The sequence below is a fragment of the Prenolepis imparis genome, unplaced genomic scaffold (genome assembly GCF_030444845.1).
Source record: "Prenolepis imparis isolate NDT839.2.m4 unplaced genomic scaffold, iyPreImpa1.0 SCAF_15, whole genome shotgun sequence".
In the NCBI taxonomy this organism is placed as follows: Eukaryota; Metazoa; Arthropoda; class Insecta; order Hymenoptera; family Formicidae; genus Prenolepis; species Prenolepis imparis.
The window spans coordinates 2,674,064-2,690,384 of record NW_028141173.1 but is presented as its reverse complement, the minus strand read 5'-3'; the positions used below and the strand labels follow the sequence as shown (position 1 = coordinate 2,690,384).

The 16,321-nt window shown below is 34.4% G+C and overlaps 2 protein-coding genes, 1 long non-coding RNA gene and 2 other non-coding genes across 7 annotated transcripts; 3 read left to right on the top strand and 2 right to left on the bottom strand.

Annotated features, from left to right (window-relative positions):
• Positions 1-485: 485 nt before the first annotated feature.
• On the bottom strand, positions 486-7,886 carry LOC145946301 (27 kDa hemolymph protein-like). The gene is made up of 4 exons (XM_083055851.1): positions 7,753-7,886; positions 2,355-2,831; positions 2,053-2,221; positions 486-1,893 (listed from the first exon to the last, which is right to left on the bottom strand). Exons 1-4 carry the CDS (start codon positions 7,790-7,792, stop codon positions 1,638-1,640), a joined length of 942 nt encoding a protein of 313 aa, XP_082911977.1. The 5' UTR covers positions 7,793-7,886; the 3' UTR covers positions 486-1,637.
• LOC145946303 (uncharacterized) lies at positions 2,872-14,250 on the top strand. Of its 2 annotated transcripts, XR_014427032.1 has the most exons (6): positions 2,872-3,071; positions 3,147-5,757; positions 5,834-8,349; positions 8,421-8,741; positions 10,519-10,742; positions 14,112-14,250. It is a non-coding gene; the product is annotated as an uncharacterized LOC145946303 (long non-coding RNA). The 2 variants fall into 2 exon arrangements; XR_014427031.1 differs by having other exon boundaries at positions 3,147-8,349.
• Trnad-guc (transfer RNA aspartic acid (anticodon GUC)) lies at positions 8,878-8,949 on the top strand. Its single transcript has one exon. It is a non-coding gene; the product is annotated as a tRNA-Asp (tRNA).
• On the top strand, positions 9,268-9,338 carry Trnag-gcc (transfer RNA glycine (anticodon GCC)). The gene has a single exon. It is a non-coding gene; the product is annotated as a tRNA-Gly (tRNA).
• Positions 9,871-14,299, bottom strand: LOC145946302 (calcyphosin-like protein). Of its 2 annotated transcripts, XM_083055854.1 has the most exons (5): positions 14,164-14,299; positions 12,180-12,336; positions 11,533-11,710; positions 11,119-11,328; positions 9,871-10,709 (listed from the first exon to the last, which is right to left on the bottom strand). In XM_083055854.1, exons 2-5 carry the CDS (start codon positions 12,332-12,334, stop codon positions 10,608-10,610), a joined length of 645 nt encoding a protein of 214 aa, XP_082911980.1. In that variant the 5' UTR covers positions 12,335-12,336; positions 14,164-14,299; the 3' UTR covers positions 9,871-10,607. The 2 variants fall into 2 exon arrangements, with proteins under 2 accessions (XP_082911980.1, XP_082911978.1); XM_083055852.1 differs by lacking the exon at positions 14,164-14,299 and having other exon boundaries at positions 12,180-12,424.
• Positions 14,300-16,321: the final 2,022 nt, after the last annotated feature.

Genomic DNA, 16,321 nt, shown 5'->3' with positions numbered 1-16,321 from the left:
CAGCTCGCGAAGGTGCCCGAGTCGCCGCCGAACACGGCCGAACGCGGCGGGCGCGCGAGCCAATCAGCTGTTGCGGTTCCGCCTACGTCACCAAGTTCGCGCAGACTCGCTGAGGTTAGGGAGAGATGTACGGAGTACGGATAACGGATTTATCTCGTAAGAAGCGACGAATCTTTTATTTGTAGAGCTTGATAGAAATATTTGCACGAATAATGAATTTAAATAAGGAAGGTGCGTACGGAATTATTATTTCATATACAATATATATTACATTCAGTAACAAGTTAAAAATTGCTTTTACTCTATCATAAGAGTTTTTTTAAGTAATAAATAATTGCGATATAAATATTCAAGAACCAGAAACATCTTTTTAATATTAGAAAAATATTTATAAAATATGAAAATCATAGAATATACAAATTTTTGGAAAAAGGTTATAAAGTTTCATCTGGAAATCAGGAAGCTTGTATGAAATAAGAAAACTTATTTGTTAAGGTACTGAGAACTTTTATTAAATTTATTGTTTTAATGAGATATGTCTTTAGAAAAACGAAGACTTTGGTTCTTAAATTGTAACATACATTAAGATACATTTGCCATAACTTACGCCGCATTACACTTGTATTTATATTAATAAAACATGAAATATTCATATATTTATGCATTACCAGTACAATGGTATTCCATGTGAATTTGTTAATTCTAAGAGCACAATACTGTTTCATTGTTTGATCGTACAAAGTAGTGTAAAAAGCTTTGTGAACTCCAATATATGTATAATTTATTATCAATGTAAAGCGTATAACTTTTGGTATTTCTTGAACAAGCAAGTTGTCACAAAAATCTTTGGAATCAATAATATCTAAATAGTCAACAACGACATTTTACTTGAAAACGGAGTTACCTAAGACCTACTTTTGTAACATGTACAAAATATATAAAAAAATGTACTATACTAAACGTATTGTACTCCTATTAAACACGGTATTGGTAATGTGATTTATCGGATGCGCATTAAGATTAAATATTTTTTCCTAAGAATCATATATTTCCTTATACGTTTTTGCGCAATGTAACAAATAACAAGGCTAAAAGTAAATATATAAATACAACATATAAATAAAATTAATTATTCTTAACACAAACATGCAAACATATATTCAATATATAGCAATTTAATAATTATATATTTTACGTTTAATATGTAGCAGAAGGTTTAAATATACCGTTTTTAATAAAAAACGGAATTAACATTTGGATGTTAAATTCTTGAGTTTTTCGTGTACACTAATAAAGAGTAAAATTAAAATTATTTGCTATAATTTGAACATTTGCAACTTAAATTAATTACACATAATTAAATAATTCTCACACATTACTTTCCGAGATAAAATAAAATATGCCTATGCAAAAGAACAAGAACTTAAGAATTTATATTATTTGTATTAAATTTGTATTATTATTAAATTTATTACATAAAAAAAAAGAATATTAGGATATTTGAGATACAGCACCCTTATTATTTTTGGGTGAATTCTCATCATGCATATTTTTCTTCCGTCGTATACTTTCATCATATATTTCTGTTTGTCGAATTGACACATATTTGGAATATACTTTAAAGCTTTACGATGTGCTTACATTGTTGCAGGAATGAAATTACTGTAGCTTGCTACGATGAACGGAATGATTGCTAAGATGGAAAGAGCTGTCATGTGCGAGGCACCAGATGTCTTTGTACCGGTAGCAGCCGCACTTTGCGCGTTGAGTACATTTTCGCACGGCGTTACCCTCTTGACGAAATTAAATATGGAATCCATGATGTTCGCAGGCGTTGGATCCGAGCACTTTTCCAATTCCGTCACGACGCAGGTTTGCAGGTTGCTCATATCTCTGTACGATACCATCAAATAAACATTTAATTTACTTTATAAAAATTTTTAAAAATAAATATTTTGAGATCGTTAAATTTCAAACTAATAAAAAATATAAAAGTTAGAGCGTGTTTGTTAAAAATATTCAAATGGAGCGTTCACTTTGTGCACGTCTTACCTGCATTCTCTGGTACCGAAATTCAGTGACGGCAAATTTTCCAGTCCCATTAAATTGTTACCAGATGGATCAGGTTTTGGTATGTAACCACCATATGTATAGTTGGCACAATCTTGAATCGCTTCCTGTTTAGATTGGAAACATTCCGGTCCTCCGGCCGATATGAAAACTGTAAAGATAAGATAATCTAGATTATTATAATGCTAAAACAACAGAAATTTAAAAAAAAATTATGTAGAGGGATTTCTAAGATCAGAGAGAGCCTTTAAAAAGAAAAGCATTGTAGAATTATCAAAACTTACGGGCGATACGATCTCCTTCTTTATAGCAAATAAACTCCAATAGCGAATCGGTGATGTTTAGCACAATCTTCTTGTTTTCTTTCTCCTTATCGTCTAGACAATGTTCTACCATGTTGGTAAAGTTGGTGACGCAAGCACGCAAAATTGAACGCTTGTTGCAATAATTCTTAAACACTATGTCCAGGTCGCCGGTCGGCTTGTACTTCTCCATCTCCGCCTGAAGTTCCGTGATGTTGATGAGCGACTGAATACAGTGCACCATATCTACCTGAGCTTGCTGGGCATTGTCGAACGCGGCTGGTCCACCGTTCTTCGTACACTTCTCCTTAAAAAGATTTTTCGCCTCCTCGATGCTGGGCAGTGCTGATGCGTTCAGGTTGTTCAGTTCGGGCACGTTGCTAATCACTCCGTTGACCTGTTGCAGTACCTCGTCGGCAGACGGTAAGCTCTCTTGCGAACGCGTACACGCAACAAGACCTGAAACAAGGAGAACATACTTTTTTAGTTTTTTTTTTATAAAATTTGTACATTATATGGAAATATATTTTTCTTTTAGGTAGACTAGAATCTACAAATTACGTCTCACTTTTCATATCTTACATTGAGAGAAGAAACGAGTAGCAATTACGGAATATACTTTATCTCCGTGTATTAAATTACATTATACGCCAGAAGAAGGAAATCGATAGCAATTATATTCTCACTAATTATACACAGGTATTTTTCTTCAAATTATATCGTGTCAGTTGTACATACGTTACATAATATTTCCTTTTATTTTTTCATTTATAGTTATATACAGAGAAGGAAATATCGGTCGAATTAAATCAGTCGAGTTGTCAACAGGCGACAGCTGCTCAAAAGTGGAATACAATGATCGCCTTTGTTACGCAAATACGTCTTGCATCGAAATTGCGCTCTTATGCAATGGTACTTCGATCGAACCGGTAAAAACTTCGCTAACGGGATCCGCTCGAGACGTTTGTAAAGATAAGTTTAATTTTTTAATTTCTCTTTCCTATTAATTATTATTATTAATAATTAATAACTTTTAATGGATAGCGCCGTTTTTCGTTTTTAAAATCGCGTTTTTATTCTCTACAGTTTCGAATTTTGTTAAATTTAAAGTGTTACAACGCGATGATTTGCCTTTTATATCAATCAGAATAATCGGATGTTTTCGAAATAGCGATGATACTGCAAATTAGTCACTGGTCAAAGTTATACATGGTACAAAAAAATGTACGGCTGATTAGTTGGTTTTCTAGCGTTATCGTTCGCTTCCTCGTATTAGCGCGATTTGCAACGTGTAAATGTATTCCCCATAATAATTTTCACGGAAATATATCAAATAAGCTAAAAAAGTGCGCATATGTATACGTGTGCGATAGTAAATAAAAAAAAATTTAGAACCACTTCATTAAAACGAAATTAAATGTAAATTAAATAAATTTAACGAATTGTTAATGACAGTCTTCTACAAGATACTCATACTTTATCTTCGAATTTTATTAAGATATTAATTAAAAAACAATGTTACGTAATATTTGTCAGATTCGAATTTTAAGTTAAATATCCATCAGATAAATTAGCTGTAAACATCCTATAAAAAGATCAAGGATAACCTGTCATCTGTTTATCTACATCTATGCATAGTTATATTTAATATTCAATCCAATGCATTTAATTATTGCCTTCAAGTTTTATTTCCTTAATCACTAGATTATCATTCCTGGAGTATATTAAATCAGTCTCATAAAGCAATAAAGAGATTCGTCGAGGAAGTTAATTAAAGCCGAAGTTTCCTTGCACGCGAGGCCAAAACGCGTAATCTACGGACTTTGTATCCAGCTTTCAATCACAGTGTACATATTTTATCTTTCTTCTTTGTTACATTTCTCTCACGGGAAATACTTGGAGACCAGTCGCGATAGAATGCTGGCAAATCATCGCGTTGGAATCTGTACGATTCTTCTTTCGTTCTCTCGACCGTATTTGGACCTGTCGATTGTTATGCGAGTCGCGTATCTCAACAATACCTAGTTGTTGTTTCTTTTTCGTTCTTTTTATCGCTACAGCGTAGAAAATTCTTAAATCTGTATGATGAGTAATATGGTTTTACCGCTTTATATGTCCGAAGAACAAGGATTCAAAGCGAATAAATATATATCTAGATATGAATCATCGCCTCTATTATAGTAGAAGATAAAGAACGTATATGATTAGACATCTAGAATAATATAGATAGATAGACAATTGTCAACACCTCGACTATCTGTGCTATAATATTTGACAGTTGGCGACAGATTAAGAAATTTTCTTAATAGGCGAAATGATTAGCTCGATATATTTTAACGCAAATTTATCTAAGTAAGTCAAGAGAATCTTTCTTGCTGTTTTAGATCTCCTTTCGTTTTTTTTAAATAAAAAATTCAAAGTCTGTTATATAATTCATCAAAAAATTTCTTTAAAAATTTCAACAATCAAAACCGAGAAGAATGACATGTGATATGTAAATGTATATTATATACAATATAAATATGTGTTTAATTTTCCAAGTAATATCTTATTTTTATTTTCTGATTTGCGGTACCACGAATCTTATAGTCGGATTCTTCCTCTTCGCTAACAACGCAAATTGTTACACGCAGTGAAAGTGAAACGCGTTCGCTGACTTCGCAAGTTGCACGTGAGTCGTTTCGCGATTTACAACCAGCGATTGATAAAAGATGTATGCGTTTTGATTATAAGCGAATTATGTTAATTATATGCGAAAGAATATCACTTCTCGTCTAGATTGCTTGACTGCTGAAATATTAGACTTTCGCGTGTATGTGTATTTGCATTTTAGAGAAACTTCCTGGAATTTTTTTGTATTACTTTATCCCGCAAAGAATAGCCAAGTAGATTCTTTAATGCTACAGGCGAATAATCGCATAATGAACAAAACTCTACAATTATATGCAGACATTAATGAACGAAGCATTTCTAAAGAATTAATTTTTAATTCTATTATTTTAAATAAAATATTTTTCCAGAAATTTACAGTCTCTATATCAGAATAATTAGTAGAGATTGAATAAATTGGATTATTCCGCTTTTTTATTTTTCTTATTTTTTATTTGCTGAACAATAATTATTGCAACATCTAATTATTATTATTGTTCGATGCATCAAGAACGATAATATAGATAAAACCTAGTGTTTATCAGTGTAATGGCTATAAGGTTCGCGATATTTAAATGCATAATCGCGGGACAAAGTGCGATCAACTTTGATACGTATCAAGGATACAAAGTCGATTAACAATGCTATCACGCAAAATAATGTGTGACGATCCAATTAAAAAAAGAAAGAGTGGATTAAAGTATATACGGGTGTTATATAACTTATAATTTTCCACGTTAGTATAATAATTTTTAAAAATTCATAAAATTTTTATAAATTTATTTTATACATTCAATTTTTTTTATTTCCAGATGATGTCGAGTCTCTTCATTTTTCCAAGAAGAATCGATTCACAGTTCAATTAATCGCATACATCTACGAACAATGAGGATTTTCATTGCAATTATAAATTAGAAATGTAAAACAACAAGATCGACACATTCGATTAACGAATGCAATGATTAACCACGACTGCAAAAGTGAAGATATGTTTTACAGTCCATTGCAAATTACGTTACCGCAATAATGTGCTGTGTATGCGTATGTGTGTGTGCAACTAACGTAACATTAATCATTAGAAACCGCGGTAAAATTGCCAACTATCTTGCGAAACATTACGAAGCTGTAATCTACTTATAGCTACTCGAGTATAATGTAAGACTCTCTTGGAATGTCAAATTACATCCATTCAAATCCATCCAAATTACATACATCCATCCATTGAGAATCAAATCAAAAGAGCTTGAAAATTCCGACTTTTAAGCTCGAGAGAGATCATTCGTGAGTAAATTTCTTTCGCCTCTTTCGAATTTAATGTATATGCAACATAGAGTTGACTTTTGACATCTAATCTGGCAAGCTAAGCTGGCAATAAATTAACAATAAGCGAATTGGCATAAAACGACGTCATTGTCCGCGTCCTATCTATTCTTAACACTTCTTTCAATTGATAAAATGACACACTTTTTAAATTGCATTTTAATTGCATTTTAGTCGCATGCATTAATGATGATTGGGAAAGCTTTTCGAGATTGTATGAGGAAAAGCAATTTCTCTAATTGAAAGAAGATATTTTTACTTTTTAATATTCGAAATGTCGCTTTATAATTACAAATTGAAAGGATACTATTTTATGTATCTTGAAGAAAAATCTCATTTCTAAATAATATAATTTTATTAAAAATCTCTCTAGTTTAAATGAAATTGTTTTCCGCGAAAGAAAACTAGAATTATTAAAATTACAAATTATTCGTGTAACATTTACAATTCACAATGAATATATTCTTGCATGCTGAAGACCCTAAAGTATATCTTGATTGGGCTGCGTGTCAATTGTATATTATGTCAGAGAAATGAGGAAAAACGCGACAAATTAAAAACTTCCGGATGCGCCGGATGTGCATGCTATACAATTATGAAAAAAACATTTTAAATAATTGTAGAGTATATAGAATGTTTCGGAAATATATGTCTGTTTCCAATATTATAAAAACAGGAATTAAAATGTTTTCCTTATCGATATTTCTTTTCGATAAACTATATCTTTTCTTTGTTTAATGATATCATCAGTCATGAATTACATATTGATGTCTTGGGATATTTCGAATTTATATATTCTGTGTGTCAAAAATATATTCATATGCATATGTGCGTATTTCACGAATTCTAGATAAAAAAAAGTTATTAAAGATTTAATCAATGGAGATTTTTTCCACATTCTCTCTCGACATATATTCCTAGAATTTATTCGGATATTGTTTATCACTATCTCGTATAAACAATTTTTTGTTCATCGCTTTTTACGTATACCAATCGCAATTAGCATTCTTTTTTAATTCATGCAAAGATAAAAAAGGGAAGGAAGAGATCTTTATTAAATCGTGCTAAAATAACCGGCAACCTAACTCAGCATTTTTTTAACATTTATATTCATGCACATCTCAAAGTTTTATATTCAACACACTCTTCACACAAGTCCACTTGAAATTCCGATATTCCTATTTACATTAAAGCAGCTTGTGTATCGGTTCAGAAATAAATAGCGAGTCGAAAGCGACAAAGTCCAAGAAGGTCTTATCTATTAATGTCGATTAAAGCAGATCGTATACAATAGTCAACTAGATTGTCTATCATTAATATGTAATCGAGTGCACGTGAGTTTCAGGCACTCGAGGAAACCGCGAGAAAATCGTCGAACGACGTTGACAGAAATTAGTCATCGGATACGTACCGAGAAATAACGCCACGGCAGCGTACGTGGTCAACTTCATCTTGTCTCTTCGGGGAACAGGGACACTTACGAGAGTAAATCGAACGTAACACGATCGTACACGGCGCGTCCACGCACTAGACACCAAACTGCAATCTTACTCGCGGCAGCGGATGCGTGCACGTGTACCTTGGAAGAAGGAGGGGAGGGAGAGAGAAGACACGCACCGCGAAGATATGTTGTCCGTTGCAGGCCGGATCGTCCCTTCTCGCTCCTTGGTCGACGATCCTTTATTGCGAGCGGACGCGATATGTCACAGCTGGCTCCACGAACAAATGATGATCGGGAGGGGAAGACTGAACGCGGAGAAAGGAGGGATGAGCGAGAAAGAGGATACAGATAGAAGGGAAAGAGATAAAAATGAACCCACCCTTACGTGACGGCGGTCATTCCGCGACTGAGCGCGCTCGACGCATGCGTCGACTTTATACGCGCATGCGCGCGCCATCTCGCGGCCGCGCGACGTTCAAAAGTTTACGTCACGACGAGTGTTCTTGCTCTTGCGAGGCGCGGACGTGTTTTTTGCGCAGTCTTTGTGAAGTGTATTTTTGAGATCAAGTAATTGACCATAAGAGCAGTATTCTTCCTTTTTACTCGTGAATCTCTTTGACTTTGTACTCTTTTTTTAGTTGATGGCCAAAAGTCGCGTAGACGACAGGATCATATTAACAACAACAACTTGCTCTTGCTCTTCGCCGCAACCGCAACGGAAATTCTTTCGACTGAGTTGAATCGATATGTACAAGTGAATCAAGCAAGTTGAGATTGTTTAATTCTTCGCCAAACTACCACTACCATCTCTTGTCCTCCAGCTTCTGAAGAAGAAACGACGAAGAAGAATTATATTCATCGCGTCGGCAGACACTGGTTGCATTCATAGGTTAAGATCAGATAGTCGTTACTGTTGGAAGATGCTGTGATAAGACGGACGTGAGTGGCCCTTTCTTTCGGTAAGCTTGAAAAATCATTATTCTATAAATGCTAATCATCATTCTACATGTACAAACTTTCATAATTCCATCGTTGAGTCTTTGGTAGTATTATCATTCTATATGTACCATAAACTTTCATAACTTCATCGTCAAGTCCTCGGTAGTATAGTGGTCAGTATCCCCGCCTGTCACGCGGGAGACCGGGGTTCGATTCCCCGCCGGGGAGGATTTTTTTTTTCTTTTAACAAACAATTGTAATCGCGATATAAATATGATTGTCAGAGAATCGCGTTATAAAATTTTATTCTTGTAATTGTTAATTTTAATTTTACTGCTCTTTCTCTCAAAACTAGACCCTCGAACGGAGATTTCAGATGTACGTTTTGAAGCAGAATCAGGATTATCTTTTAGATATATGTGACATAAATTAGAGGAGTTATAAAATTAAAAGCATAATATATATATTTTATTAAAAATACACAAAATTTGAGAATTTAGTTCATGTTACTAGCTCTTATTCATTTTAAGATAACTAGTGTAGCGAGCATCGGTGGTTCAGTGGTAGAATGCTCGCCTGCCACGCGGGCGGCCCGGGTTCGATTCCCGGCCGATGCAATTTTTCTTTTGTTATATATTATTAATTTTTTTATTTCAAATTTTACTGTAATTATATAATACGAATTTTACTATATGTTCTTTCATAAGTATTAATCAATTTTTATATTTTCTGATGCACACAATTGATATGAGATATATATTATAGATTTTTTTTATATTTACCGCATTGCAGATTTAAAAAAATGTATACCATTAATCAAGAATCTTCGCCAAGAACAATAATTGATTCGTATTAAATATGTTAATTATTTTCGATAGCTTTAAAGAACTATATTTCTCTCGAAATTATTTCTTTTCTTATATTTAAAGCTTTTTCTGTTAAAATTTAAATATATATAATACTTACTATACTAACTTTCAAAATCTCTCTTCTTAGTTATTAACTTTAAATTTTTATAAAAGGATTTGTTACACATCTGATTTTGTTATATATCTTCATATGCAACTCAATATATGTATATTAGAGAGAAAGAGAGACATATATCGGATAAAAAGTTTATACAAAAGGTGAAGATATTTATAAATCATATTATATGTTAGATATTTATTTGTAGAAGAATAAACATAATGAATATAATGATTACAAAGAGAAGATATATGTATTATACGTAAGAGAGTGCACGTAAACGACGCTTGTATTCGCCGCGATTCATGCTGTACAATTGGACCCTATAACCAACTTTTTTGTTTATAAATAACTAATAAGGCGTCGAAGAAGAAGCAGAAACTACCGAAGAAGTAGCCGGCGAACAACTTTCCTCGTTTTAAACAAAAATTTTTAGACAGCTGTCCGATAATATCGAGTAACTGAAATTACAATAATTGAACGAGGAAAGAAGAAAAAATAGCAGAGATAAATTTTTAACAAGCTTTTTAAGTAAAGTTCTTTTTATTTCTCTTTCTCGATCTCTTTACGCGCGCTCCTTCTTCTCAATCGTAACTTTACACGCGGTGAATTATAACGATGAATCAAGTTATATATGTATAATCATTTTAACTTTGATCATCCGGTCAATCAAGCAATTAACATTGTAAAGGCAATTAATATTACATAATAATATACACTTGTATAGATTGCAATTAGCAGAAATATGTGCGAGTTTAACGACAAGCTAAGTCATCTCGGCAATGTAGCAGCTAATATTTTAATTTATTTCCTTTTCGTGTGTTAATTTAGCAAAACGACGATATTGTTGGATGTTGATTTGCACAGCGGACGGGTGAATGAATCGCAGAATCGACGTGCCATCTCACAAAAGACAAAGATCACAGTTTGTAAGCGTTGCGGATCATCAAGTCGAAGTACGCATCGTGATCTATACTTGCACTGATAGCGCTGTAATAATTCATGAATTCCTCCGCCGTTACCTGCAACGAAATGGGAGAACGACGCTAATTGAAGTGAGTTGTTTACAATGTAAATTATAATATATAGCATATAACATTAAAAGCACGCGATACATTATTATAACAAGATATATAACAAAAGCACTAATAAAGCGCGCGGAATTCGATTAAGAAACTGTAGCTTTTAATCGCATTGTAATCTTTAATTTGCAAACAAATTTACTGTCGAAATTTTCGGGTTTGCGAGGTTCCCTTGTGAGTAGATTACAATTTATCAGTCCTTCGTATTTTTGGCTAATCTATCCACGCTGTTAATTTCATAGAGCGAAGTTATACAAGTCAACGTAAGATTAGAACGACATTTTCGCTCATTAGCGAAATTCGAGCGATTTATAATTTATTAAACGCGAGAAATGCGAAGTATACTTACGACGCCGTCCTTGTTGCCGCCGTGCTCGAAATTCAAAAGGAACTTGTTCAGAATACTCTCCTCGCTCTCCTCACCGCTAATGTAACGAGGATGGCATTTTACGTTGTAAACTCCTTTGAGATCGTCGATGGTGATCCGTCCATCGCTAGTTTTATCCAACTTGTTGAACGCTTGCTCGACCACATTTCGTCGGCTTTCACACATCGGTGGCTGAAGGGAGAGATGATTTTATTAGCGAACTTGTATGCAATATTTATATATTTCGATCGTTTAATGCGATTTTTATTTTTAAGAAATTTTATTTAATATTTTTTTAATACTTTATATTTTATAATTGTGCGATTTTTGCTCGAGAACGAAGGAATAAATAAAATAGCGTCGTGATAAAACGTTGGATCAAACAAGAAAGCTCACTCTTATGCCGATGAGGAACTCGTCGACGCTGATGTTTCCATCCTCGTCGGTGTCGAATTTTTTAAAGATCTCATCAATCTCTTCTACACTTAGTTCCATCTGCGTCTCCTCTAAACCCGTCTTGAACTCCTCCTCATTTAGCTTCTTATTGCCATCCTCGTCCATACGACGGAATATTCTGAAAAAATAAAAACACGATGAAATAGAATGAAACTAAAGGTTGAGACATCGAGCTGATTCATGTGCGTGAATCGAGTAAAAATCGTATCGTCATCCACGTCATTCGAACATATTCGTGACGTCAAAATCATTTAACTCGCGAACGACTAACGTTATGCATTTTACATATCTCTCGATCTCCTTCTATTTTTAATCGTACATAAAAAACAATACAAGCTTGATAGATTCTATTTTTTTCTATTTTCTTCCTGATGCAATTAATTATACATTATACGTAATTCATTTAAATATCTGTGTAAACATTCATTCTTTTAGAGACAGAGCGAGTGAAAGAGAGAGAGAGAGAGAGAGAGAGAGAGAGAGACTGAAACGTTCGCGCAGAATTACATGTCGGTGAGAGCTGAAGTCACGTAACGTCGACCTCATTTACTAATAAAAGCGTAAATAAAAGGATTCTGAGGACTTACCTACCCAGACCGAGGATGCCGTTGGCACCTCTAGCCAGGCAGAGCAAACGCAGCTTCTCGATAGCGTCCGTTGTGTTGTGTATGGCCCGTTGGGCCTTATTGATCATCTCACTCTCCTGCCTCGTAGTAGCACTCTGGGGCCTCGGGCCGAACATCGCTAAAAAGGGAAACGTCATTCGTTCACGTGACAAGCGTATGAGTCAGATCATGACAGGAGGAGAGAGAGAACTACGTTCGCGCTCCAAATAAACAGATCAATGGAAATGAAATCGAGAAGTTTAGAGGATATTAAAAAAAAATTATATTCCAACATAATGTCGATTATCAATAATATAACGCGCGGAATTGATAAGATAAATATTGAACGCATGTGTCATATTCTGGGCTGCAATTTCTCGCCCTCACGTAATGATAGGTGATAGCGATAACGTTTCCATTTTTTGTTTATTATCGTGCAGATAGAGGTGGATGAAAACTAGGTTATTGATTAACTGCCTTTCTACCGCAAAGTTGACAATAATGCTAGTTTTTTTTTTATACCGACGTACGTTTACGTGCCCCCAATATCATCGGCCATATGTGCGGCATCGCGGTTACTCTCATTAATAGTATTTAATTATAAATCACAAGACACATCTCTTAGTAGTATCGCGTCGCTCATTTCTTCTGAAAGCTTTCTTTTGTATAAAAGCTTTGATTGTTGCCCGGCCACACTTTGTCAGACACTCCTCTCGCTTTTTAATCACAGAATGTCTTAAAATAAGTAAAATCCATATCCACAGAACGTACATTGCTCAAATAATACAAACATAAAAAAAAATAATATGTTATAATACCTTATTCACGCGATTAATATTTTTTGACAGAAATCAGCTGATAACAGTCAAAAATATTAATCGTGTTTAAAGTATTTTAACATATTATTTAAACTATATTATTATTTTTAATTTATTAAATTAGAGACACATTTTAATTACAATTTCAAATAGATTTTGCAAATTTCGAATATGAATATTGTAAATTATCAGAAAAATAATATGTAATATTTTTGGGAAAATCTTTTCATTTAAACGTGATAATTTTTTAGAAATATAAGGCAATTATATTAATTATCTTATATCATTCCTTTAAAATTTGAAGATTATGATCGATATTCTCACGTTTATAGATAAAGCATTTTAAATTTCAAGAGAGCCATATATAATGAACTAAATGACATTGGCCAGGTTCTTATATGCGATGTGTGTAAATAACGCGAAGTACAAGGACCTCGTCATAAACGATATCGACTCGACATTTCATCCGTCTGTCGTTTTGTTGGTGAACGAAACGTCATCGTCGACGCGATATCAAATATTTACGAACATGTCGCGCTTTGAATATTTGCGAAAAATAGCCACATTTGATCTGGAAATGGAAAAAATAAAACGGAATGGAACGCATTTGATCGTGTGAGAGCAGGTTCTCCAACCGATGAAAATCCATTCGCGGAGAAAAAAAAATATTTGCATCATGACTTTTGGATGAAAATGAAGAGAAACATACATATATACACAGATGTATCCTTAACGAAAAATAGTGGCTTCTTTCAAGAAGCTTGTTTTTCTAGAGTCGAGATATTCAAATGATGTAGTGATACGAATTTCGCAGCAGCCAACTGCAGCGCTTTCGTAAAAATTTATAATTTTATTAGAAATATAGCACTAATCACGCATGTCTTTTTTCTTTTTAATTTAAATGTCTTCAGTCCAAATATAGCCATTCGACACAAAAGCTCAATCAAGCGTGTACTCTAGAATTAAGAAATTTATAAAAGATGAAGATGATCAGTTTAGCTTCATGAATGTTGCTCCTACTTTTTCAAAAATACCAGACAAAAGTTTCACAAAGCGATTAGGGCAAAGAAAGCTAATTTTTTCTTTTTTTAATTAGGGAAAGTGATCGGAGACCTTCCTTTCGCGCGTCGACGCGCGGTACCACTCACCTAGGCTTCCGGAGAACGCGTGTACAGCGGAAGACGCGGGAATGCGGATTCACGGAAAGAAGAAGCAGGAACCGAGTCCGGGGTTCTTCCTCTTCGGCGGCAGCGGCGGCGCGACGTTTTTTCCAAGAGTACCGGAAGGCGAGTGGCGGTTCTTCGGCATAGCGGATCGTCCCAAGTTCTATTCGACGACGACACACATTGCGTACACACCCTGGACGACGTGTGGGAAGAGGCTATACACTGGTCCCCGAGGCGTCGCGACGTATCCATAACGACCGGCGTGTCACAACACGCGCGCATCGCGAACCTCGACGATTGCACGCGTGATCGACCAATTGATTGATATCGATCGATCGACTGTGATTGTCTTTTGCACGGACGATTGGAGAGGAAACTGGAGAACCCTCGCCGAGGGAAGTAATCGGCCGCGATTTGGCGGTCGATCGCTCCGTTTAGAAATGATTTAGGTATGATGATCGCGGTTGAATGCTCGCGCTATAAATATGCTTTTTTTATTCTTGATCTAATTCAGTTATCTGCAAGAATAATGATATGAATATATAAATAATTGGCAAACCGCGGCCTTGAAGTATATATAAATGTAGATCTTCGGGAACGATAACATGAGCTTATTTTATTTGCAGTTGATATGCAATTATAAAACCAATTTCATGCAAATTATAAAATTGATTTAATTATATTTATATTTTATTTATTTCATTATTATACTTATATAAATTATAAAATTAATTTATATAAATATATTCGCGTATGTCGGAATGATTCTGTTCATATCTCATCATCTCTCTCTCTCTCTCTCTCTCTCTCTCTCTCTCTCTCTCTCTCTCTCTATAAATTCATTTGCAATTAAGAATTATTTTCGGTATATATTCTTTTTTATTCTACTAACACATTCGCTGTTCTCGGTCCATTAATCGCGAGACACTGCTGCGAATATTTGGGACGCTCGTTCGAGGGAGCGTCGTTTAACGCTTCGTCGCACATTGCGCTGCAAATCACGTAATCGCCTTAAACAATAAACTGCGATGATAACAAAGCAGAGGTCTCGAACGAACTGCACGTATATCCGGTCATTGTTCTTGCGGATTTGTCTATTCTCACGCGTGACGTTTTAGTCCTTTTTTTATTAGAGAAAGAGAGAGAGAGAGAGAGAGAAAAAAAACGACGCGACGTCGAGAGTATTCATTAATTTGTTTAACAATAGAGTCCAACAGAGAAAACTCATTTGTAACTGAATGTGCGACAAGACTATATAATATTATAGCGATTAATAAGTATCTTTTATAATATTACAATAATAAATTATTTAATATAAGATATGAAGAGAATGAATTTTTAATTAATTTATGATGCAAGAAGCTTTTGTACGTCATGAATTATTTCTATAGTTTGATACACTAACAATAAGTCGAATGATTAATACAACACGCGCTCATTATTGTGTATCGATATATTATATTCAGACTTGTCATCTGCCTGCTCGTTTCAGCAATGCGCGATAATGTCACCTTGACCTGTGATTATTGAGTTTGATATCGATGGCAGACACGAACGGAATACAACAGAAAAACTCCACAAAGTAGATAAATTGCCGTACATATTTGATCGGCTCTGTCTAGAGTTGGATGCACATACGATGGAGGTAGCATATATACATATAGTTGCTGTTGTACATTTATACATTTTGCGTTCTTGAACCCTCGTATTTGCATCAACTGTAGCGCAGAATCTGCAGAATGATAATTAACGGCGAGGTATGACAACGAAATAACAATCCACGTGGCCGAAGCTCTGTCATAGACGTTGACGTTTCGAGCGAAGCACGTGCCCGAATAATGATACTCCAATTTATAATACAGCGATCTCGTGAATGAACGAAATTGTCGAATTAAACTCTCGCCATTGATTGCAGATTAATTATAAGCAAAGAGAGATGATAATAATGAATATAAATTTTTTATTGAATTGAATACGCATCGCATCGTTGATTCGCGGCAAAGATGATGAATCTCTTTTACAGTTTGTTATTGCCTTTTATTTGCAAAGGAATAAAATATAAATAAAATGTATATATAGGGATAAAATGTAAATATCACGCCAAAGCTTCGATGTATTAGCACGCCATTTTATTATATGC